The following is a 24620-nucleotide window of genomic DNA, read 5'->3' on the forward strand; positions in this document are numbered from 1 at the left end:
ACAGGGTTGTGCGTGTGTGTGTGTGATGCAAAAGACGGAAAAAATATACTACTGCAAATGTGGCCAACTGACAACAAATTGGTGTGAGCGAGCACTTTGGTGAACAGGAAGAAACTTTGACCGCAACCCGGTCGGGGTGTTTGCGGACATCTGCCTCCACCGCTCGGCTTAGCAGATGATGCATCTCGGAGCAGTTGCGGTGGTGGTGGCGCTGAAGAATTGGAGCTGGGAAAATAGTCAAATGATATTTTAGCACTTATTTTCACATTATCTTGAATAATGTCATTACTATTTGCTTTTTGTAATGAGATTTTTGTAAAAAAAAAAGAAAAAAGAAAAAAGAAAGAGAGATGTTATTGTCCTGTCGTTTGTTGATTGCAGCTTCGGCGTTCCGAAAGTGTATCGTTAGCCTAATAGCGTCATTGCCTAAGTCAGTGGTTCTCAAACTTAAAAGTTCTCAAAGTACCAGCGAAAAAAAAAAACAATTTGCTTTCTAAGTCTCCACCATAATGACCAACATTAAAATCCAGTTGCAGTAAAGTGTTCAGCAAAAAGGAGACGTTTTATCCCTAAAAAAAAAAAAAAAAAAAAAGCCACTGTAACAATATGCACAGTGAGAATATTAAACACAATCAGTTAAATAAAAATTGTACTTAAAAAAAAAAAAAAAAAAAAACTAAAAGATGAATGAAAATATATTGTACTTAAAAGTTAAATACAACTGAACTGCACTATTTTTTTTTTTTAAGTAAAAAAACATAAACTGCATGCATAGCTACAAACTTCCTTCTAATTATATTTGGTTCGATTTCCTGTTTTAGTTGCCTCAAATTACACGTTGAAAAAAACGTATCTAGCAAGCATTAGCAGTTGTTATTGATACTGTGTGTAACAGAAAGTTAAAAATGACTGGAGCAATGTTGCGGTTTGGCAAACAGTATGTCGAGTTTTGAGTGGGGGGGGGGGGTATGTTGAAGAGGACAATCGTTGTAGGATGTTACTCGAGTGTTGGGATGCCTCGCGTCCGGCGCTCACGTGGAGTTTCATTAATATGCAGAAGAAGCACAAATGATTGACGAGACAGGTCTTTATATCGATGTTTGTTCTCGGAAAAGATCAACGTATGGCCTCATCTTGAAATGGCGTGGAAAAACAAAACACGGTGCAGAAGGAAGCACTTCTTTTAGTCGATGTCATTTCCTTGCCGTGTGTGATTTTGCTGTGGAACATTTCAAACCAGAAAATGCAAAACCCCAAAAAATGTGATGCACAGAATATAATATGTTAGTTACAGAGAAGTATTAAGCAACTGGTCAATGTTTTTGTCTTAATGTGTAACAACATTTCAATGTGCCCCCGTTTTGACCCGCACACCGTCATCTCTGCCAACTTGTTTGGAAGTTCTTGGTGGCCAAAAACAAGACGACAAATGTATTCATCATTGTTTGGTAACTGTTTTGAGTGCTATGTTTTTGCAGTCTTTTCTACCATGTTACAATACAAGATTGTAGTGTACAAATTCACATTTTGTAAAGTATAAATATATATATATATATATATATATATGACAAATGTATGTTCTAATGCAATAAAGACAAAACGAAGAATTCTAAACATGACACGTGTATTATGTGGTGTGTCGAACAGCGATCGGTTATCTCGGTAACGTGACGTCGCCGAGCCAGACCCGTAAAAGACGTTCGCTGCCTTTCGGATTCGGTGTGGTCAGGAAGTGAAGAAACGGGTCCAAGCAGGTGGGAACGGGTGGAGGAAGGTGTCAGGTGTGCGGGAGGTTTTGTTTTAAGATTTCGGATGCGGTTGCTCACAGTTTGCGTGTAAGACAGCACGGTGAGTGCACTTGTAAAGAGTTGGGTCAGGAAGAGGTGTTTCCTCATTCCGGCAGACAGACAGAACAACAGCTCGAAATGATTCACAGAAGAATTTGCTTAATTGTGGCAACTGCAGGGTTCATCTAGGGCCTCCAGTTTAGAGGCACACCCCAAACCACTTACGGTATCATTGTTTTCCAATGTTATGTTGCCTGGCAGAAAGAGGATGGAAACTCGCTCATTAATATTTCGTTCAGTTGTAAAGCGATCATGGAGTTGCCTCACAGTCAAGGAGGCCGTGCTGTTTGTTTTATTGCATTTCTTTGCAATGGACGGAAAGACTGCATTGAATAAGATGGCGCCTACCAGTGTGGTCGCCTCGGGAACGCGCTCTCTAGTATTGTCTTTGTTTTTGTGTTTTTTGTGTTTTTCGTCCGTCTTTGGAGACCTTACACGACTCACTTACACAAGGGGAGACCTGCTAACCATCAAGGAGTCGACTCCGGACTTTCTGTCACCAACTTTCGAATATCCGCTCAGTTTTTTCCCCCGAGTTACTCACCGGAGCGGCGTCCGCGGTTTTCGGCGCATGGAGACGGAAGCGTCGCCACAGAGGGAAGCGAGCAGGCATTCGGGTGAAACTCCGCAAGAGAGGACACAGATTGGCGTTCCCGTCGATCCACCTCGCGAACGTACGCTCCCTACCCAACAAAATGGACGAGCTTCATCTTCTGTTAAAGACCAGTAAAGACTTCGGACGTTCCGCGGCCATGTGCTTCACGGAGACCTGGCTCGGCGACGCTGTACCCGATGGCACCGTTATGCTTCCCGGTTTCCACATTCATCGAGCGGACCGCGACATGGAATCATCGGGGAAAACAAAGGGCGGCGGGATATGCCTCTATATCAACGAAAAATGGTGTACGGACGTCACGGTGCTCAGCACACACTGCAGCCCGCATTTGGAGTCGCTATTCTTAAACTGTAAACCATTCTACTCCCCACGTGAGTTCGCATCATTCATTCTCGCTGGCGTCTACATTCCGCCTCAAGCTAACACGAACGCCGCATTGCTAACGCTCGCCGATCAAGTCAACGAAATTGGAAAAAAAAAACACCCCGACTCACCCCTCGTTATTCTCGGGGACTTTAACAAAGCTAAACTCAACCACGAACTCCCTAAATACAAGCAGCACATCGACTGTCCTACCAGGGAAAATAATACTTTAGACCACTGCTACACCACGGTAAAAAACGCATACCGTGCTATTCCTCGTGCAGCCTTGGGCTCGTCTGATCACTGCTTAATTCACTTAATACCGACGTACAGGCAAGAACTTAAATGTGCGAAGCCTACAGTGAAAACAGTCAAAAAGTGGACCAATGAAGCCAAGATGGAACTTCAAAGCTGCTTAGACTGCACCGACTGGAGTGTCTTTGAAAATTCAGCTGGCAGCCTGGATGAATATACGGACACTGTCACATCCTATATCAGTTTCTGTGAAGAGGTCTGTGTTCCAACAAAATCATTTCGCACATTCAACAACAATGAGCCGTGGTTCACTGCTAAACTTAAGCAGCTTCGCCAAGCTAAGGAGGACGCATATCAGAGCGGGGACAGGGCCCTGTATAATCGAGCTAGAAACCAGCTGACCAAAGAAATGAACATTGCAAAGAGGATCTATACAGCAAAGTTGGAAAAACAGTTTAGCGCAAACGACTCTAAATCAGTCTGGCATGCATTCCAGTCGCTGACTAATTACAAGCGACGATCCCCCCAAGCTGAGAACAATAGCACACTAGCCAACGACTTGAATAGCTTCTACTGCAGATTTGAAAAGGACAGTTTCACACCACACACCAACCCGGCCGCACCCGCGACCACAATCACACCTCTGACCTCTGCGTTAACCATCCATGAACAGGATGTGAGACGCATCTTCAAACAACAAAAGATTAACAAAGCGGCAGGCCCGGACCACGTGTCTCCATCCTGCCTCAAAGTCTGCGCGGACCAGCTCGCGCCAGTCTTCACTCAGATCTTCAACAGATCACTGGAAATGTGCGAAGTTCCATCCTGCTTCAAACGCTCCACCATCATCCCAGTCCCCAAGAAACCTGCAATCTCGGGTCTGAATGACTACAGGCCTGTCGCTTTGACATCTGTGGTCATGAAGTCCTTTGAACGTCTTGTGCTGGACCACCTCAAGAGTGTCACAGGTCCCCTGCTGGACCCCCTGCAGTTTGCCTACCAAGCGAACAGATCTGCGGATGATGCAGTCAACATGGGACTGCACTTCATCCTAGAACACCTCGACAGTGCAGGGACCTACGCGAGGATCCTGTTCGTGGACTTCAGCTCAGCGTTCAACACCATCATCCCTGAACTCCTTTCATCCAAGCTTCTCCAGCTCAGCGTCTCACCTGCCATCTGCCAGTGGATTTACAGCTTTCTGACGGGCAGGACACAGCAGGTCAGGCTGGGGGAGGCCACCTCATCCACACGCAGCATCAGCACTGGGGCGCCCCAAGGTTGTGTCCTCTCTCCGCTGCTCTTCTCTCTCTACGCAAACGACTGCACCTCAGCGAACCCGACTGTCAAACTCCTGAAGTTTGCAGACGACACCACTGTCATCGGCCTCATCAAGGACGGTGACGAGTCTGCATATCGACAGGAAGCGGAGCGGCCGGAGCTGCGGTGCGGCCGACACAACCTGGAGCTGAACACGCTCAAGACTGTAGAGATGATCGTGGACTTCAGGAGGCATCCTTCGCCACAGCTGCCCCTCACGCTGTCCAGCTGCCTTGTGTCAACCGTCGAGACCTTCAAGTTTCTGGGAATTACAATCTCCCAGGACCTGAAGTGGGCGACCAACATCAACTCCGTCCTCAAAAAGGCCCAGCAGAGGATGTACTTCCTGCGGCTTCTGAGAAAGCATGGCCTGCCACCGGAGCTGCTGAGACAGTTCTACACAGTGGTCATCGAATCAGTCCTGTGTTCTTCCATCACAGTCTGGTTTGGTGCTGCTACAAAAAAGGACAAACTCCGACTGCAACGGACAATCAAAACTGCTGAAAGGATTGTCGGTACCCCCCTACCCACCCTTGAGGACTTGCACGCTGCCAGAACTAAGACAAGGGCGTGCAAAATCCTCTCGGACCCTCCCCACCCCGGTCACCAGCTCTTCCAGCTCCTTCCCTCAGGTAGGCGCTACCGATCAATGCAAACTAGAACTAGTAGACGTTCCAACAGCTTCTTCCCTCTTGCAATCAACTTCTTGAACAGCTAACTTACAATTCCATTACAACAAGCTGGCAATTTTTTGACTTGAGTTCGTTGTCACATTTCTGTATTATGTATTACTCGTGCACTCACTGTAGTTGTCTCGCCGTGCTGCACTATTTGCATATAGTGGCCACTCATGCCAGAGTAGCATCTGCTCCATTTGCACACTGATTGAGGAGTATCTGTAACATTTGCACAACCATTGTCCCAGATTATCGCAGTACTCGTCACTTTAAACCGCATACACTCCTTGAAGTCTCAGTGCCCTTTGCACAATGGTCATTGCACCGGACTATTGCGATATTAGCCATTCGAACTGAGGACTCTGCATCTTTTTGCACAATTGTTGTTGTTTTTTGTCAATGTCTTTATGTCTCCAAAGTGTTCTGTAAATTGACTGTCTGTTGTACTAGAGCGGCTCCAACTACCGGAGACAAATTCCTTGTGTGTTTTGGACATACTTGGCAAATAAAGATGATTCTGATTCTGATTCTGATTCTGATTTACTCAAATGTCACGTTTTTTTTTTACACTTTCACTTTGTTTACTGAGATGTCTGGAAAACATGGAATTTTATATTCCCAAATGTGTAGGGACCCTGTTATTGCTTAGTAACTCGCAATTCCAGTAAATGGTTTTATGGTTTTATTCTCTCTTAATAGTATAGTTTGATTATGTATCCTGTATTATATTGTCTTGTAGATGTATTTTACTGCTTTTTTACATCATGGCCAGGGGACTACAGATGAAAACTAGCCTTCTGGCTAATTCTGGCTTTTTTAACCATGTGTACTTCATGTGTTTTATGAAATTGCATCGTCCCCTTTCAAAAATAAACTGAAAAAAAAAAAATAAACAAAAAAATAGCCATAGATGGCGCTCATTAGTTTTCTAGCGGTGGCCTGCTGACTGGAGGTTTTAGCGAGGGTTAACCTCATTATGGGGCCTCGTTGTTGGCCCCACGTTAGCCGCTCATTCATCAGATGGTTTGCTGACTCCAGGCCCATAAAAGCGTATGCAAGTTTTTTTCGAGGAGTACCTTGGTTGTTGCACAGCTTGTGACCTCGAAACCTTGCGCAGCTGTCAGATGATGTCAGAGGACGACTGCACTTTTCCTTACAAAATGATGCTGATAGGAACATTTGTTTTTCCTGTTTGCAAAAATTTCATTTCAAAACATTCATCGGTCCGTTGAACGCTTCTCAGTAGGGTTGTTTACGTGATACACTATTAGCACACGTACTGTATTTACAGTTCTAGTGGTGAAAAATAATTTCACTGTGGTCTCTTTTGACTAAATGTCGTAGTTGTATACCAAAAACCGACATTAACATTTTCAACCACGCATCAAATCAAACTTTATTTGTAGAGCACTTTTTATAGAACGACATGCATCTCAAAGTGGTTTACATCGTTAAAATCAGTCCCCTCCCACCACTCATCCACACAGATACAAACAAACACACACACACACGAACGCATATATATAATATATATATATATATATATTAGAAGCACCGACTCCTGGATATTTTTAAACCTCTGGGACTGTGCTTTTTTTGTAGATACAGTCAGTTGTTGCTATATTCCAATATTTTCTGACACCCTCTCACCATTACTTGCGCGTGGCCTGCTAATTAGCACAAGCCTGCTATTAGCAACAAGGCCAGCAATCAAGATGCCTCCCTTTTCCACTGAGGACTATCACGGACTGCTGCAGAGGATGTCAATCCTGGAATCAAAAATTCACCGTCTTGAAGTGTATATGGATGTAAATAGACAGTCGGGGAATTAAACCACTCTCCTGATGTCTCAAAATGGTGAGCAGAAGAGTGCTAACAGACAGCCACTTAGCTCAACAAAGAGGACGGATGTGGACTGTGGAAATGGTAATGGACCATCCAGCAGTTCTCCCTGGAATTTACTGGGAGCAAAGCCCAAAGATTTGGGACACCATCTAAAAGGGAGGACACAACACCAGCAGATTACCGGGGAATCTGGTAATCAACCCCGAGTGAGCGGCCGTGGACAGTCGCCACAGCGAAGGGCGAGAAAAAAGGACGCGGGTCAATGCAAGACATTGACATCAGACTTACAAATAGATTTGAGCCACTTTTACAAGACCCTGGCCAAGAATGCTCATCCCCCACCACTGCTGAAAGGTACGAAACCAAGTCATACAAGAAAAAAATGGCACCCCAAACGGTAATAGTTGGTGATGGAGCTGTCAAGGATGTGAAACGTTTTTGCGGTGAGAAGAACACCAAAGTACAGTGTTTTACCAATGACGTGGTGTCTAATATCTCTAAAACAAATCCTGGAGATCACTAATCAGCACCCAACTGTGAAATCTGTCCTCATACACACAGGGGCCCTGGATGTTCTCAAGCAGCAATCAGAGGTACTGAAGCGAGATTTCATTGCTCTCCTCACAAAAGTGCAAAGTGTAGGAAAGCGGAACGTAAGTGGAGAAAAACTCAACTCCAAATTGACTATGACCTCTAAAGACAAAAGTCTTTGTCATTTTAACCAAGAGTTAGTCAGGGCTAGACAGCAGCACTTTTCTGAAATCATCAGTAAGAACTTCAACAATACGTTTGCTGCGGTGGACAAGCTCACAACCGCCCCGAATCAGTTAGCTCAGGAACTCCTAACAGCTGACAAATGTCATGAATTTGCTTATTTTAGTGAAAAAATACAATTTGTTTTTACATTCTACACCCAGTTTTAGTTTAGGATTTGGATTTTTAACACTGAAGCTAGTATCTACCTGTGATTTAAATCAGTCTTTTTTTCATCGTCATCTTTTTTTCTGTTTTGGTAATTACTAAACATTTTGAAAGGGAACGTAGCTATTACCTTTGTTGCAGATGGAAATGTCATCCCTGGTGTTTGAGTTGAACTAATACATTGTCCATCAATCTTGTGTCCTCCAGAAACTACCATGCTGGCAGGAGCGAGCGAAGAAGAGAGAACAGCCTTTCACCTCATGAAACCGGAAGAATACCATTCCCTTAGTCAGGTAGGACTCACTGTTACTATCCTATAAATCATTTCTTTCTAAACATTAGAAGTTGAGGTTCGTTGAATCAATAGATAGAATAGTGTAGTATTGTCTAGGAACGGTATGTTTGTTTTGGTCTTCTTTTTTTACAGTTTAGTTTGCTTGCTTGTATTGTATGTCTTTTGGCATCAACATCTACTGTACACAGTGTATTGGCCACTGTACATCCACACAAATTGAGATTATGTACGAGAGCTAAAAGAACTTTTTTTCTACACCTCTGCTGGCAACAACCAAAAATAATATTATTACATTACTGTAAAAGTCGATAGTGCACATTATACATAGGTACTGTATTTTCCGCACTATAAGGCGCACTAAAAAGCCTTTAATTTTCTAAAAAAAAAAATCGACGGTGCACCTTGTGTGTACTATGTTCCAAAATCTGTAAACATGTTGTGCGATTTTGGTAAGCGCTCCGCTTAATTGACTGTCGGACTATTTCCCGCCGACATAGGGTCGTAATTCGCGCCGGCCCAGTGCGAATGAATCGAACATGAGATTGTGGAGGAACTCTAAGGAGAAAATCCTCTGAGAAGAACAACACGCAAGAGCTTCGGGACGTGGGAACGCGGCACAGTAATGGAGGCGCTGCTGCCCCTTCCACTAGACTTTCCATTGGTATGCTTGGACACGGCACTCTGTGAAGAGCCTGCCTCCTGAGCTATGAGCTTTTGTGGCTTACCCATCCTATGGAGGGTATCAACGATGGTCTTCTGGCCACTTCTCAAGTCTGCAGTCTTCCCCATATTGCACCAAACGAAAGCAATTGAATGACACCTGGGGAAACCTGTGCAGGTGCTTTGAGTTTAGGAGGTGGTTAGTGTGTGACACTTTGTTTAAAACATTTATGGCGTGCACAATCTGGGCTGATTTCTTCACAGTATTCCAATTTTTGGAATTCCTGATTTCGTGGGTTTTATGAGCTGGTACCCCAAATTATGTTGAAATAAACCATTTTGTTTTAAATTATGGAAATAAATACACGTTTCCATGATATTCCAATTTTTTGGAAAGGGTCTGTATGGTTAGCAGCACATCCATGGTGTGCATTCTACATACGTACGTAGATGCATTTTCCTGATTTTATTTTATTTTATTTTTTTTTTAAAGTCAACTTTGGGGGTGCACATTATACTCAAGCGTTTTATACGTGACAAATGACAGTAGTCAAACTTTATTATGGATGTGATTAACCATTTTGGAGCTCATTCGACTACATACGTCTCCTGAATGTTGTGAGCAGTGTGTAGTTCTGCTGTGATGCACACACACACGCAGACACACACTCATGACTCTTGTTCCGATCAATTTGTTTATTCTGTTTATTTTCCTGTGTATCATTGTTGTGTTTTTACATGCATGGTACACCTAGATCCATCTTTGACACACACACACACACACACCCTTATGTTGGCCGCACCACTGACGAACACAAGCCAACAAACGGTAATTGTCCGTTGGCTCATCAGCAAAACAGGTTTCACAAACTGTAACATTGAAAGAAAGATACAATAACGTCACATAAACGGCGCACTGATGGAATCTGTTACGTAAAACTCGCCGCTACCTCAGAGCTTTGACCGCCACGCCATGACTCCTTCCTCCACTCCAGCAGGAAACCAAGTTGGTTGGACCGGGAGACTGGGTCCTAATTCGAAGCATCGAAAAGAAGCACTGGCATTCACCAAAGTGGGAAGGACCGTATCAAGTGTTATTGACAACGCCAACAGCCCTAAAAAAAAATAGCAGAAAGAAACACGTGGGTTCATTTAACACACTGTTAATATTGGTGAAATTAGGGTTTTGTATTTACCCAAAATGTCCATCCAGCTGTCCCACAAGGAGGTGTCTAGCCCAGAGTGGTTCTTCACTCCGTCGACCATCGATGGCTCTGGTGAAGCTGCCGTCCGAAGCAGTATTGTTTGGAATGTATGTACGTACGTTGTTCTCCAAAACATACCGCAAACACCTCCCTCTCTTGCGAGCGTTTATAGAACAGGTTTCACATACTGTAACAATGAAGGGAAGGTACAATAAAGACACGTACACGGCGCACTGATGGAATCTGTTTTGTAAAACTAGTCGCGACCTCAGCCGTCAAGCCATGACTACTTCCTCCCCTCCTATGAAATCTTCACCCCCTACACTGAGAGGAGCAGGGAATTCCCTTCATTCCGCCTCACACTTGGAACTGCACGCACAAACACACATTCTTGCACTCTCTTCATAATCTTCCTGTCTTTTGGATGGCGTTTCATAAAACGAAAGCACCAAGACGGACCTCCATTTCTTCTGCAAGCGTTATTGCCCTCAGTCGAATGGTGACTGTAGAGACGCTTCTCCCGGCTGTTCTTTGCTCATTTATCCATTGCTCGAGTCGGTGTTCCGCGGAAACTCAGCTTCGTCTTCTTGACTTCTTGACTTGGTCAAGCTCGTTTTCCTGCTTCCTCCACTTGCGAACCACGATTCGTTGATCTTGAATTCCCTCGCGGCTGCTCGATTCCCATGTTCCTCCGCGTAACTGACAGCTTGCAGTTTAAACTGTGCTTCGTAAGCCTGTCTCTTCGTAGGTACCATTTTCGGTGGGGGGTCCTTAGCCAAACCGATGTTGTTTTAAACCGTGGCTTTAGCATCCTCCAAAAAAAAAAAAAAAAAAGGTTTAGGAAAATATGGGACCTTTAACTTGCTAACAGATGAACAACCTTCCATAAATCAAATACAGGTGCTGTATAACAATCCAAAAAAGTCCATTAGATGAATCACAACGTACATGAAACCATTCATGAGATACATGCTGTAGCATGGCCTTTTTAAAAATGTTACGGAAAGTATTCGGACCCCCTTACATTTTTCATTCTTTGTTGTAGTGCAGCTATTTGCTAAAATCATTTCTTCCTCAATGTACACACAGCACCCCAGATTGACAGAAAAAAAACAAGAGTTGTTGAAATTTTTGCTGATTTATTAAAGAAAATCTTAAATATCACACAGCCATAAGTCTTTGCTAGGATGAAGGGCAAAGTTTAGAAAACAGCGGTGAGGCCGGCCATGATGGACGGATTAGACACAGCGGCGCTGAAGAGACGACAGGAAGCAGAGCTGGACGTGGCGGAAATGAAGATGTTGAGGTTCGCTCTCGGAGTGACCGGGTTGGATCAAATTAGAAATGAGCTCATCAGAGGGACGGCCAAGGTTCGATGTTTTGGAGACAAAGTTAGAGAGAGCAGACTTCAATGGTTTGGACACGTCCAGAGGAGAGAGAGTGAGTATATTGGTAGAAGGATGATGAGGATGGAGCTGCCAGGCAAGAGAGCGAGAGGAAGACCAAAGAGAAGGTCGATGGATGTCGTGAGGGAAGACATGATGGCACTTGGTGTTCGAGAGGAGGATGCAGGAGATAAGCTCACATGGAAAAGGATGACGCGCTGTGGCGACCCCGAACGGGACGAGCCCAAAGGAAAAGAAGAAGTTGGAGCCGCTCTACTACGACAAGAGACAGCCTTTTGACAAAAAAAAATATACTTTTGAGACATAAAAACACACTAAGAGAGTAGCTGAGCAATGAGCGGTTAGTGCTAATGTGGTAATGCTGATATAATGACAGTTGCACAAATGATTAGAGCAGTTTGAATTGACTAATGCAGTAATAATCTGGAATAGTGACAATTGTGCAAATGGTGCAGATCACATTCCCCCCCCCCCCCCCCCCCCACCCCACACACACCCACACACACACGGCGACCTTTCACATCAGTGTGTCGTTTGTCATTTGGCCAGAATTACGGCTTCTCTCCGATTTCGACCGTGAGGTTCGTGTAGAGAGGTCGGAGGTCTTTGGAGACGAGTTTGTAGGTCAGGGAGTTGAAGCCGTCGGAACGCCAGTCGCGTCCGGTCCTTTCCAGGAGGTGAAACCTGGAACGTTCGCACAGTTTGACGTCAAAGGTCCATTACGAACGCGACTCTGATGACTTCCTTACCTCTGCGGGTTGGGCTCATTCCCTCGGTCTTGTCCGTGCTTGATCATTCTGTAGCGAGCGATGGCCACTGGGGGGCGCACAATCTTCATGCCGGACAGAGCCACTCTGGTTGCGCAGCAGCCAATCGAGAGAGAGAGAGCAGAAATCGGTCAACAAGATTCAAGACCGGCTGCTCTGATCGCTAACGCCGCCGGCGCAATTGCTCAGCGCGCTCTTCTCTCTTCTGACAAATGGCGACATCCTGTCTCTGGTCCAGGCAGATGGCCGACCCCCCCCCCAAAGAGGGCTCCCCCTCTTCGCGACCTTTAGTGAGCCAATTAAGGCACAAATTTGCCATCGGAAAAATCTCACGGCAAGCCAACGAACCAAAATGTCCGTCACGATGCGTCTCTGGCGTAGATGGAGGAACTGATAGATTACGTGTTGGAAATCCATCGTTTTCTAAACAATTACAGCAAGTGAAAACGGAGCAGGCGGCACAGTGGGTGACTGGTTAGCACATCTGCCTCACAGTTCTGAGGAGGAGAGGCGAGCGAAGCCGAAGGGCACCGTTAGGAGCCGAGCGCGGCGCGCCAACTTTGTACCTGTTCCCAAAATCGTCATCCTCTCCGCCCCAGCCCCAAAACTTGTTGGAGAAGCCGTTGGCCTTCCTGAACTGGTCCGGAGTCAGTGCGACGGCCCCGCCAAAAAGCTGAAGGTATGGCAGCCTAGGAACGAGACGCGGCCAACGTGAAGGTCCAAACGTAATTAGTGTTCTCACTTCCCGGGCGCGTCTACCTGTAAGCAAACTTGTCGATGGCAACAGCCAGGTGTGCGGGATGCTCCCGTTGGCAGGTGTACATGTTGCGGTCGTCCTCGGGCAGCAGGTCGACGTCGTGGAGGACGAGGCAGCTCCAGTCTTCGTCTCGGAGAGCTTCCTGTACGCCGACGTTCAGCAGTTTTCCTCGGTTGAAGGTACCGTTCCCCCACTGAAACGCAGAAGAAATCGTAGAGGGACTGTTGTTGTTTAGCTAAACAACAACAGTCGTCCGAGGGCAGCGTCAACTCGAGCTCCTCTTTGAAATGAAGGCTGCGAGAAGATAAGCACGCACGCATTCCTATTTGTCCAACTGAGGCGGGCGCACGCGCCTTCGTCGTCGTGACGTGATTTTTCCGGACGACTCGAGGGCGGCTGATTCGAAATGAATGAATTCCAACACAACTTCTGCTCACCTGCTGCACGACGTAGATTCTGTAGCGGATCTGTTGCCTCTGCAGGAACGGATGCAGGAGGTCCAGGAAAGTATGCAGGTGCTGCAGCCGGTCGCGGTACGGTATCACGACGGCGGTGCTCCACCGGGGTTCGCAGTTCGGCGGCCAGTATAGCCCGCCCGGCGACAGCGCCGACGCCCTTCTCTTGCTGATCTCCTCCAAAGTCAGCAGAAGCGAGGATAGCTGGACGGGCCGAGGCCCAACTGGAAAAGGAAGGTTTTTTTCGGATGGGTCCGACCGCGGCGGCTCAAGGTGCCTTTCCTGGATTTGCTTCCTCACCCAGCAATGGGGACACAACGGGGCAGCTGGGCGGCGGAAAAGGAGCCGGCGCTGCGGCTCCCGGAAGACCGAGGCCGTAGACGGCCAAGTAGAGCGCCGAGGCGGCCGCCGCCAGCAGCAAGACCGCAGAGCACCGGGACTTCGGAAGGCGCCTGTCGCAAGCCATCGGAACTTGGGAAGGAGGACGGCGCTGCATGCGGGGCTGCAGACACGCACCAGGAGCCACATTTTATTCTTCCGTCAATCGCAGACATGAGCAAGCACGCGTTCAAAGAATCATGATTTGGCGCACGGGATTCTTCCGCTTGATTATTCCGATGGAATTGTCAGTACTCGATTACTAATTGCAACACCGGCGGAAGCAACTTTTTCTTTGCAAAAAAATAAAATAAGCCCCCCTGACGATTGGCTTAGAAGGGGCAAATATTTTGATCAGCCTCCTAGTTTTCTAATAAAGGTTCAATGCGCTTGTTTATCAGTTTTTTTGGGATATATTTTCAAATATATTACAAATAAAACGCGGTGTACAATGTATACGTATGAATCAAATATAAATATACATATGACAATCTTTTTATTTTCCGCTTCCTGTCGCCCAAAGTCAGCTGAGACGGACGGACGCCAGCGCGCCCGCGACCCTTCCGAAAACCCCCATTTTCCCCCACTGCTGCTTACCTGCCCGCGCGCTCGTAGCGAGACCGAACAGACAAATCGAGAAGCGAGAGCGACGGGAGACGAGGCGGCTGACGTCATCGAACCCGAGCCGCGGATTGTTGCGTCACAAAGCCACCTCGGAATAAGCTTTTCGTTCGTTTCGATCGACGTGGGCCCCAGCGAGAACATCGAGCGATATTTGGAGAACTACTTTATGATGCTCGGTGGCACAACAGCCTGGGAAGACGATGCGTCATATTTGGCACAAAAAGTGTGCGGCATGAATTTTCGACAAATGAGACTTTGATACTACTTGGCGCATCGTTTTTTTTTGTTTTTGCAAATCCGAATCAAACCACGAGCGTTTCGAAACGTTGAAGGTGGGCAAACGCACAGAGCCCGTCGAGGTGACCTAGGCCGCGACGTCATCCGCAGCAGCACTCAAAGCCAGCAAATCCATGTCCGATGACGTCTTTTGTCGCTCAAGTCAGCACATTGTTCCTCCGTCGCCACGCGCACTTTGTCAAAGTTTGAAAAGCGCTTCAAAAAGTCTCCGATTGACCGACAGGCACGCAGCACCTGATGATGAGCGTGTGCGGGACTCAATTAAACGCAGAGCGAGGCGCTCTTTATTCTGGGCGGGTGACGTCATCAACCCCACCTGTTTGCAGCAGGTGCTTCTGCATCCCTTTTTGAGAACGTTTTTTTTTTTGGGCCTGCATGTCCTTTCGACGCATACAGGACTTGGTTGAAGTCCACACTTCCCTCAAAAAGGATTCCCCCCCCTTTCCTAATCCGCAGGTGTCAAACTGGTGACCGCATCGTTTTATGCGGCCCCCAAACGCAAATCAAAAGTGCTAATAACGTCAACATATCGTGAGCATTTTTTTCTTGACCACTCCGGTTTGAAAATGAATGCAAAGGTTGAGAAACCTGTTTTTATTTGTTATTGCTAAGAAAGCTCTTGAAGTACGGGTAGCGTTTGTTACAACGTATCTTGGCAAGGAGGAGGGAGGTCAACATCAAACGAGGAAGAGACTTTGTTGCGGAAATGATTCTCATGGGGCATTTGCACTTCTGAACTTCCGTCTGTGTTGGCCGGCAACAGTAAAAGTCACTTTGATTTGCAGTAAATAAAAACTGAACGTCTTTATTGTGCGACTGAAGCACGGTTCCTTTTTGCGCACCTTTTTTTGGTACTGATGTTTTGAATCGGATTTTTGTCGTCCCCGAATCCCAAATTGCTCAGCGAAAGCATGTCGGAAGCTCGCGGGCTTTAGCGCCTCCCGACGACATTCTGCCACATTGTCGAACGGCCACGGGGCGCAGGACGAATCCAAAGTGTTTGGGACACCGACTCGCCTCCGAAATGCCCATTTGCGTTCCAAATAGTAAACATACATTCTATCAAACCCCCCCCATTTCATCTCTGCAGCCGGTGAAAAGGATTTTTACATTTACTTTTTAAATGGCGTGGTGACGCGCGGAAAGAACACGATGGGCGATGCAATGATCACTTGAGGTTTTTTGTTTTTGTTTTTAACACCAACCCTACTGTGGCAACAAAAGCGGTTCAATGTTCGCAGCACTACTGGATGCAAATTCTCATTTTATGACCGCGCACAACAAAAGATCAACAAAGCGGCAGGCCCGGCCGGCCCTTGTGTCCCCATCCTGCCTCAAAGTCATCAGCCCTTCGATAGTTTTCTTATAAAGGGTCAATTACTAAATTAGTTTTGACCAACAAACGTGGATTTAAAAATAGACTCAATACATAAATGTTAGCGCTAAGTCTGAATTCGATATCCATCTCGATGTATGAAAGTACATTATGACGTCGTGGTTAAAATGAGCTCATCCAGCACGCGCAATGTGAAGCAAAGTGGCGCCGTGGCGCCCTCTAGTGTCGCTGCAGGGTGACGCACGTGACTCCAATCAACACGTCAGAAGCATTTGGTCACAATTTCGTCGTTGGTGTCCGAGCGCAAACGTTTCAACCTTAACAATGCGCGCATTTCTTTGCGTCGGGGATCAAGTTGCTTGTTGCTGTTACTTTTGTTTTGGAGACACGCACGCGCGCACGCACGCCGTCGCTGAACCCAAGTCATTTTTTTGGGGGGGGGGGGTTTGTATTTTTCGAACTTGTCCTCAAGTGAGCGACAAAGCTCACCCAAAAAGCGACGCCATGCCGCCAACCGCATTCCCAGTCGCTCTCCAAATGTGGACTTCTTCGAGAGGAGCAGTAGCCATTGTTGTTGTCATTAGCTGCTAAGCTCGCTAGTTAGCTTTAGCCTGCTAGCAGCTGTCACAACAAGATCAACTGAACTACAAAAAATACAAAATAACTAATACGGACATGGAGGGCGTTCTGTACAAATGGACCAATTACATGACCGGTGAGTCTGACTTGTATTTTGTGTGCCTGTACAGTATTGTTTATTTGTGTGTTCAGGTCACGCCAATCAACCTCAATTGTTAATTTTTTTTTGGGGGGGGGGGGCGTCAAACTAATGCTGATTGTTACTGTGTAAGAATAACTATGCTAACTAAATGATCAAGCAGAAGCACTACGTACATGAGCGATATTTAGTGTAGTTTAATTCATCAAAATGAGCAGTCATGCTCTTAATGTTCGGTGATTTATTCGTGTAGATCTATACAGTGCAGTAGAGTACACCCAAATGTCAACACGTGACCTTAATATGTAAAGGCATTCCATACAAAGAATTGGCTTCAAAAGAGGAGGTGCTTTAGGGACGGTCCTTATCACCACCAATGTGTGACGGAAGTTAAATAAATGGCATTCCCTATCATAAAGATGAGATAAGATGCAAACAATATGTAGTATGCACTGTACACAATTTATATACAGGTGTATCTGAATGAATTAGTATAGTCGATTTATTTCAGTAGTTCAATTCAAGAAGTGAAATTCACATATTCACACAAGGTCAATGCCTATCTGATTTCTAAAAAAAAAAAAAAAGAACTTTCTGATGTAATTTTCCAATTTTCTGCTGCGGAATTTGAGATGTTCGCGTGTGCGTGTCAGGTTGGCAGCCGCGCTGGTTCGTCCTGGCGAACGGCGTCATTTCGTACTACGACAGCGAGGACGACGTCGGCAAAGGAAGCAAAGGCTCCATCAAGATGTCCGTGTGCGACATTAAAGGTTCGTCCGTCGAAAGAGCGGAAGCGATGTACTGCGGCCGACGCCGCTCACCTTTCCCGCTTTTCAGTTCACCCGACCGACGCCACACGCTTGGAGCTGATCATTCCCGGCGAGCAACATTTTTACGTGAGGGCGGTGAACGCAGCAGAGCGGCAACGCTGGCTGGTGGCGCTCGGCTCGTCCAAAGCGGGAACCTCGGACGCGCACAAACACAGAGGTACGCGATAGAAGGGCAACTCAAAGCTCACTTTATATGGGGTGGCCTGTTTTGTTTCTTTGTTTTTCCTCACAAAATAAAAAAAAATAAAATAAAAAAAAGGCAAATAATGACATTATGTTCCTCTCAGTTTTTTTTGTTTTTGTTTTTTTGGGTCTTCTGGGATTCGATTTATTTCTCTTGATACCACAAAAAAAATGTCCCCCACAGAAATATCGTGAATTTCCACTGTGAAACTTAAGAGCTTTGAAGGAGCAAAGTTTAGCCTGGGTTGTGAGCGGAAGTTTCCTAGATTCTTCGCCACATTGAATGTGTATGTGTGCGTGCTGTAGGTCCGGACTGTCTGAGGACCAAAATGTCTGAGCTTCGTCTCTACTGTGACCTCCTGGTCCAGCAGGTCCAAACCATCCAATCGCAGAGCGGCGCGGACCCCGAGGACGTGCCCACATCTGAGGTTTCCAATAAAATGAAAACAACTTCTTTAAAGTTTGTCAAGGGCGTAATGTCATTTTGTGTGTGATCGTCAGGCGTCGCTCCTTCGCGCCACCTGCGCCACCTTCGTCAGGACGCTGGAGGAGTGTATGAGCTTAGCGCAGCACAAGCTGGCGCCGCACCTGCAACCTCCTGAAAGGGTCAGACGCACACAGTCCCAATGTCCACCGCACCTCGCGTGCAGCAACGGCGTACAAGCGTGACGGATGTCCAAAATGTTTCGTTTCCAGATCAGACGATCGGTCAGTCACCCCGGGACGTCCACTTCGGACAGGTCCGACCATCATTTTGAAACATTTCTGTTGCCTCTTCACGATCACCCTTCATGACCTCCATATTTGTTTCCTCCTTTGTCTGTGTTTCGTCGCCTTTGTGAATGTTTTTGTGCATGGCGTCGTGGATTCATGTGTGCGTTTGTTTGTTGTCGTTCAGGTGCGGCGTGCTCAAAGAAAGCGCCGGCGGAGGTCAGCGATGCAAGCCGCGGCGCGACCGGGCCGGCTCGGACAGTTCCGTTTATGACACTCGGTCGACGTATAAAGGTGCGAACATGTTTGAATTGGCCTTACAATAGAAATAAAAAAAATAAAAAAAAATTAAAAAATCAAGAAAATTCAATTTCAAATTTCTATTGATTTTCTGCCTTTTCCCAAAAAAAGAAAGCAAATGACAATGAAATTATTCAAAACAAAACTTAGCTTTTTTTCACAGAAATAGTAGAAATAGTTTAATAGCCACTCCCCCTAACGTAATATGAAAATAAGTATTTTGCAAAAATGCCAAATGTACATACCTTTGTACGTACACGTAGAAGATTGCAACACCTGCTGATTAAGCTGCAGTAATCCTATTCGTCTTTTGCAGAGGATAAAGAACGTATGCCTGTGAGTTTTCTTAAAGTGTGTGTGTGTTTCTCCATTGCGCACGTTCAAATATCCTTTGCTTTACCGCAACATGGATGCTAGTTTCCTTTGCCTGTCAATGGCGTTTTGCATCGTGTGCTAGCCTTATGCTAACGGACTTTCGTCGGACAGTTACGTGGTTTGCTTGAATACGCGAAATGTAATTCTCCTTGTCGTATGTTTACTTGACAGTCAACTTTATAAAAAAAAAAAAAAAAAAAAAAGTGTTCACTGTCTGCCAAACCCGCCGTGAAATTAGCTGCCGCCGTGGAGCGACGACCCTTGTAAATCGGCCACGTAACTTAGCAAAGATGAAAATGCGCGTGCGTGTTCCAGGTTTGCTGGCGAACCTCAGCGGCGACTCGTCGTGCATCCCCGAGGAGCGAGGGGGCGGGGCGAGTCCGAAGACCACGCCCACGGACACGGACACAGACCTGTCCATCTGAAGGTCACGTGAAGGTCGGAAGGCGTCAGTTGGACGGCGGACGCCGCGAATGTATTTCTCGAACTGTGCGGAACCAACCATTTGCAAACGAGCACTTTGGACGTATTTAGAGTAATTTATTTCTATTTGCCTCTGGAACTCAGAACTTGAATTCCCGTGAAGGCGAGCGGGACCAAAATGGCCGCTTTCTTCGACACCCCCCACCCCTCCGCCCGCACTACAATGTGAACACGAGCCGCCATTTTGTTGCGATGGTCACGGCTTCAATGTTTCTGCTGCCTTCAAAGACAATTGCTGTGTTGGGAATCATTTCAATTTCCTAATGTTGACTGTGTTGCATCGCGTTGAGAGCACTTTATTTCAAATCTACACGTTCCGCCAGCACTGCACAATGGCCAAGCCACGAAATAGCGGCTGGCGAGTGATTCCCAACACGGCCGACGTGAAAGTGGTGCAATGCATGATGGTACTTGTAGGCAGCAGCTTCATTCCTTTCCTGCTGCTTGTGCACTTTAGCGGTAAAAGTCCTTTTTGGAGGGATTGTGTTGCCTCTTGTCGCCACGGCAACCAACTCAGCGTTCAACCCGGTGGTTTTAAAAGACAAATTGCACTGAAGCGCCTAAAAATAATCTGCTTCAAAATCAAAAATTGTTTTTTTTCTTTCCTCCTATGCTATGAGAAGATGACCCGCATAATAAAGTAATGAATAAATTATATTTTATTTCTGATTCCTTTCTTGCAGTTTTCCAAAGTCGTTCATTTACCTTGTCTCCATTCTTATTATTTAAGAGCTTTTTTTTTTTTTTTTTTTGAGTTGTATGCCGTATATAATGCATACAACGCAATTTACAGAGCAGAGGGAAAAATGAATACAAAAATCCTGCGGGGCGTCCCCCAAAATGTACTCGTTGTTTCGACTGTTTTCCTGCACGCCGTTCAATTGTTGCAAATGACTTTCTTCATTTATGTCAAACGCCTAAATTCCAACAAAATCCGGAAAAATCCGAAGGACACATTGCGGCTTTTGTATGAAATGCTATGATGCTGGTTTGTGTGTGTGTTTACAGAAAGAAGGCGTGTGTGTGTGTGGTTTGGATTTTTGTAGGTTTTTGTCTTTTGATGGGGAAGCGCCGCCCACAAAGCTTTCGGTGCCGGATGCGGCGGGAGCTGAACCGGACGCCGACGCGACGCGTCACTCACAAACGAGGTCAGTTCACACTGGCGCACGCTTGGTCAAAAAAAAAAAAAAAAACGTCTTTTAGTTGGGTAGTTCAAAAAGGGCGACTCGGAGAGATGCCCTACACACTGGACGTTCAAATATCTGTATCATATTTTCTTTTTCAATATGTATCATTTTGACAATTTAGTTTACAGCAAACAACCCAACTTCGCCATCGCTCGAATCTAGAATATTTGCTTAACGAGCAATGCAAATCATTTCTAATGATGCAGAATCAATCTATGATGCACGAGTACTGAAATAATGGACTTTTTGATCTTATTCTAATTTATGGAGATGTTACTAATATGGCGCACGCGTCACTTTGAAATGTCGGCATGGCTTGAAGCATTTTTTTGATTGACTTGCGATCACATCAGCGCATTCATATGTCGTGACGGCTTGTGCGTGGGAGTCAAGTATCTGACTGAAGCGAACCGTTTGTTTCAGGGGAGTCGCGACCTCAGGGATTGCAAATGTTGGACATTCAAGTTAGCTTCCGAGAAAGCACATGCATTTGTAACATGTTCAGCTGTTTTGTGTGCGTGTGTGGGGGTTTTCTTTCTTTCTTTCTTTCTTTCTTTCTTTCTTTCTCTCTCTCTGGATAGATCCTGAGTACATGTCGTGAATTGTGGTGGCAGTTTAACAGGTTGTGTCCTCAAGTCACGGGTGTCGAACTGCGTCTTGTCAGGGGCCACATCTTGGGTCAACATCGCGACCGGGTGCCTTTGGGTGTCCTCATCCGGATCTTTCCTCATCACGCTACATACTCCCAATTGGTCTCGCGAGCGAGGACAAAGTTAGGGAAATCATCGGGCTGTGCGCTTTTGCCGTCAAATGAACATGTTCGCTTTATTTGATCAATTCCTGACAAATAGCTCGCAAATACAAAAATGGTCATGTAGAGCATTTATTTTGCAAGAAGAAGAAAAAAAAAGGTCGAAATACAACAAAAGCTACTGTTTTGGCTATTGGCTATATATATATATATATATATATATATATATATATTTGCAGACCTGTGAATATTTAATTGAATTTAAAATCAGATGTGATGGAAACTAGTGACAACCAAATATGACTAACTATTGTCCAATTTGGGGAAAATGTGGCGCTGAGCTTCTGTCAAAAAGTGACGAAAAAGAAATCCCTTGTAAAATAATGTTTCGTTGCCTTCGGCACCCTTGTCGCCGAAGGTTTGTCAAAGACGACGACCACGACGACGATGTTGACATTGCAAGATGACGACGACGCGAAAGCAAACATTGCGGCAGGTGTGTTTGAAAAGCGAGCTCGCGCTCAGAGATGGACGCGGCGGCGAGCGGACGACAAGCGCTCAACGGTCAGTTTTCGACTCCGCATTTGGATGTCTCTTTTTTGTGTGTGTGTTTGTTCTCTCGGTTGTCCAACTTTGCGTGCAGGAGGCGCCGAGGAGCCACTCGCTGCACGTCCGAAGCCGCCCAAGGTAACGTCATCGCAAAACATTTGCCGCGCCACGGCTTCTCCCAACATTCAAATATAGTAGAGTAGTAGGCATACGTGTTCATTGAACACAACGTTGCGCTTAAATATAGGTAATAGGTGTATATATATATATATATAAAATACGTATATGTAGGTAGGTGAAAAACTGCCCATGAAATGTAGTGCGCATAAGTTAAATAGAAATTGTGATTCGCTAAATGTTTTAAAACGGGCTAAAGATGAAATGCAAATATTGTACTGTATTTAAAAGTGAAATACAACTGAACTGTGCGAATGAAATGCGCCGTACTTGAAAAGTTGACGATTGACGGCACTGGATTGCCGCAAGTGTCATTCTGGCAGATGTTAGAAGTCTTGTACATTTGATCTGTGTTGAAGTTTGGGATTGCTTCGCGTACTGTTGTATTTGGAATTCGAGTCAATGCACCTTTTTTGAAGTAACTTTATAAAAAAAAAAAAAATAATAATAATAAATTATTCAAGTAAGTTTGCAATACTAAAAATACAATACAAATATAATACAAATAGAGTAAAATTACTCACACTTTTTTCATAATAAACATGATTTCTTTTTTTATGTACTTTAAAGTAAATTTGATTTCATGACAGGCTTATTAACCATAATGGATAAAAATAGATAAAATGTTAAAATTAGAATACATGTTTTTATTGTTACAAATCAACTATTCTTCACTTCAATGTATTCATTTTATGAAATTAATTAGAAATAAAGCTAAAAATGAGAATACATGATTCAGCTATTTTACATTTTCTAGTCACTTTATTGACTAAAATGGAATAAAAGTATGGATATTACTTGAAAATTTGAATAAATGATTTCTTTATATTAAGTATAAACATAAATACATTGAGCCTATTTGTACTTATTTACCGAAATAACTGCTTAGTTCATTATGATCAAATCGGTCCTCAGTCCGGCTGCAGACGATAAGCACTCGAGCAAAATAGATGGAGGAATATCCAAATGCTCAATAAAAGAAAGAAAATGAGAAATTGCTCGTGTAAAAAGAAGTTAACCGCGCCTTTGTTGCGGCGCAGGCTCCGGAGTCGCTGGGTCTGTCTCGCTGCGCGGGTTGCTTCAAGCGGCAAACACACGCCGTCAGGTCAGCGGGAAGCTCAGAGGACCGCCGACAGTCGTCATCTTCCAGCGAAGACGACGACGACGACGATGACGACGACGCGCCTGCAGGGGGAGCCGGTGAGCACGAGGGGATCCGCGCTCACCGGCAGAACGAGACGGGAGACGCGACGAACGGCCGGCAAGGTGACCGCCGCCCCGCGCCGTGCGTAAGCAAATTGCGCTCGCGATGCGATCGGCACGCGTGGGGGGAAAAAAAAAAAGCACAACAGGAGTTTCAGATTATCGCCTTCGACTTTCCGCACATTGTTCTCGTTATTATTGTTGTCGTTTTTTTTCTACACCTTCCTTTTTTGCGTCTTCAATTTCTACACTTTTGAAAATGGCAAAACCTTTTAGAAATGAAAAATAAATCCCACTCTAAATTCTTCATACTTTCTGTACTCAGAAAACAATGTAACATTAATAAAACAAAACATTATTTTAACAAGGCTTAAAAATAAAACAAAATGCTACTCTAAAAAACTACTCTACTTTTGTCATTTTCCATTTTGACATTTAATTTGTTTTTGCGTTTGAAAAATAAAAATATATTTTAAATCTATTATTTGGATTCTTTTTTATTTCAACTTCACATAATACATTTGCAAAATTATTTTTAAAAATGTCAAGACATATTCAAAATAAAAGCAGTTATTGTTTGCATTTTTCATGTTTTAATGTCAAAAGGCTTTTGAAAAAAAAAAAAAAACATTTACATTAAGAATGTTTGAAAAAATTCAAATTGAAAAAAAGACGAAAAAAATGATAATTTGTTCTCCCAAAAATTAAAAACTGAATATTTTTAAAAAAATGTTTTGTCCTTTTCAATTTTGAATAAAAATTTTTTATGTCAAAATATTTTGAAAATAAAAAGTCTAAAAAACCATGCACACCACTTTTTATATCTTATTAAAAAAAAATAATTTAAAACTTTAAATAAAAATGTCAAAGCATTATCAAATGAAAAACTCGCTTTCATTCTCCATTTTTAAAAAGTCCAAATCATTTCATTTTCATTTGAAATCGAAACAAATGAACAAATTTCATAATGAAAAAGAAAAAACCGCTTCGGGTTTGGAGTTTGCGGCACAGTCAAGCGTTCCCTTTCGCCCTCCTTCAGCTCGCGCTCAAGTCCGTTCTTCCCCGGCGGGGGGCGCCGGCCGAGACGCGGAAGCGTAAGGTGGCGTTACCGCGGCAACAGAGGAGCCCG

General features: G+C 44.8%; 3 protein-coding genes and 1 long non-coding RNA gene across 8 annotated transcripts; 2 read left to right on the plus strand and 2 right to left on the minus strand.

Annotated features, from left to right (window-relative positions):
* Positions 1-9462: 9462 nt before the first annotated feature.
* Positions 9463-10173, minus strand: LOC133485758 (uncharacterized). Its single transcript, XR_009790797.1, has 3 exons — positions 9996-10173; positions 9750-9914; positions 9463-9669 (listed from the first exon to the last, which is right to left on the minus strand). It is a non-coding gene; the product is annotated as an uncharacterized LOC133485758 (long non-coding RNA).
* Positions 10174-11907: 1734 nt separating this feature from the next.
* On the minus strand, positions 11908-14970 carry LOC133485678 (beta-1,4-galactosyltransferase 3-like). 2 transcript variants are annotated; one of them, XM_061789787.1, is made up of 7 exons: positions 14738-14970; positions 13690-13891; positions 13372-13613; positions 12937-13127; positions 12744-12866; positions 12160-12264; positions 11908-12094 (listed from the first exon to the last, which is right to left on the minus strand). In XM_061789787.1, exons 2-7 carry the CDS (start codon positions 13883-13885, stop codon positions 11962-11964), a joined length of 990 nt encoding a protein of 329 aa, XP_061645771.1. In that variant the 5' UTR covers positions 13886-13891; positions 14738-14970; the 3' UTR covers positions 11908-11961. The 2 variants fall into 2 exon arrangements, with proteins under 2 accessions (XP_061645771.1, XP_061645770.1); XM_061789786.1 differs by lacking the exon at positions 14738-14970 and adding an exon at positions 14365-14728.
* Positions 14971-16240: 1270 nt separating this feature from the next.
* Positions 16241-20293, plus strand: plekha3 (pleckstrin homology domain containing, family A (phosphoinositide binding specific) member 3). Of its 2 annotated transcripts, none has more exons than XM_061788834.1 (8): positions 16241-16739; positions 17375-17512; positions 17580-17729; positions 18062-18183; positions 18257-18361; positions 18452-18495; positions 18654-18760; positions 19457-20293. In XM_061788834.1, the coding sequence occupies exons 1-8, from the start codon at positions 16700-16702 to the stop codon at positions 19564-19566; spliced, it is 816 nt and encodes a 271-aa protein (XP_061644818.1). In that variant the 5' UTR covers positions 16241-16699; the 3' UTR covers positions 19567-20293. The 2 variants fall into 2 exon arrangements, with proteins under 2 accessions (XP_061644818.1, XP_061644819.1); XM_061788835.1 differs by having other exon boundaries at positions 16243-16739; positions 17396-17512.
* Positions 20294-20383: 90 nt separating this feature from the next.
* LOC133485332 (uncharacterized) lies at positions 20384-23990 on the plus strand. 3 transcript variants are annotated; one of them, XM_061788833.1, is made up of 4 exons: positions 20403-20772; positions 21981-22126; positions 22206-22249; positions 23329-23972. In XM_061788833.1, exons 1-4 carry the CDS (start codon positions 20604-20606, stop codon positions 23579-23581), a joined length of 612 nt encoding a protein of 203 aa, XP_061644817.1. In that variant the 5' UTR covers positions 20403-20603; the 3' UTR covers positions 23582-23972. The 3 variants fall into 3 exon arrangements, with proteins under 3 accessions (XP_061644815.1, XP_061644817.1, XP_061644816.1); XM_061788831.1 differs by having other exon boundaries at positions 20384-20772; positions 21981-22249; positions 23329-23990; XM_061788832.1 differs by lacking the exon at positions 20403-20772 and having other exon boundaries at positions 20779-22249; positions 23329-23989.
* Positions 23991-24620: the final 630 nt, after the last annotated feature.

This window comes from Phyllopteryx taeniolatus, chromosome 11, assembly GCF_024500385.1.
Source record: "Phyllopteryx taeniolatus isolate TA_2022b chromosome 11, UOR_Ptae_1.2, whole genome shotgun sequence".
NCBI lineage: Eukaryota > Metazoa > Chordata > Actinopteri > Syngnathiformes > Syngnathidae > Phyllopteryx > Phyllopteryx taeniolatus.

Coding starts and splice junctions, on each gene's coding strand:
- LOC133485678 (XM_061789786.1), bottom strand. CDS start 14,532: ATGTTCTCGCTGGGGCCCACGTCGATCGAAACGAACGAAAAGCTTATT. Junction 13,892..14,364: donor CGCTACGAGCGCGCGGGCAG/GTAAGCAGCAGT, acceptor GCGTGTCTGCAG/CCCCGCATGCAGCGCCGTCC. Junction 13,614..13,689: donor CGTTGTGTCCCCATTGCTGG/GTGAGGAAGCAA, acceptor TTCCTTTTCCAG/TTGGGCCTCGGCCCGTCCAG.
- LOC133485332 (XM_061788831.1), top strand. CDS start 20,604: ATGATGCTGGTTTGTGTGTGTGTTTACAGAAAGAAGGCGTGTGTGTGT. Junction 20,773..21,980: donor ACGCGTCACTCACAAACGAG/GTCAGTTCACAC, acceptor TTGTCGCCGAAG/GTTTGTCAAAGACGACGACC. Junction 22,250..23,328: donor CACGTCCGAAGCCGCCCAAG/GTAACGTCATCG, acceptor GTTGCGGCGCAG/GCTCCGGAGTCGCTGGGTCT.
- plekha3 (XM_061788834.1), top strand. CDS start 16,700: ATGGAGGGCGTTCTGTACAAATGGACCAATTACATGACCG. Junction 17,513..17,579: donor GTCCGTGTGCGACATTAAAG/GTTCGTCCGTCG, acceptor CCCGCTTTTCAG/TTCACCCGACCGACGCCACA. Junction 18,761..19,456: donor CACTCGGTCGACGTATAAAG/GTGCGAACATGT, acceptor TGCGTGTTCCAG/GTTTGCTGGCGAACCTCAGC.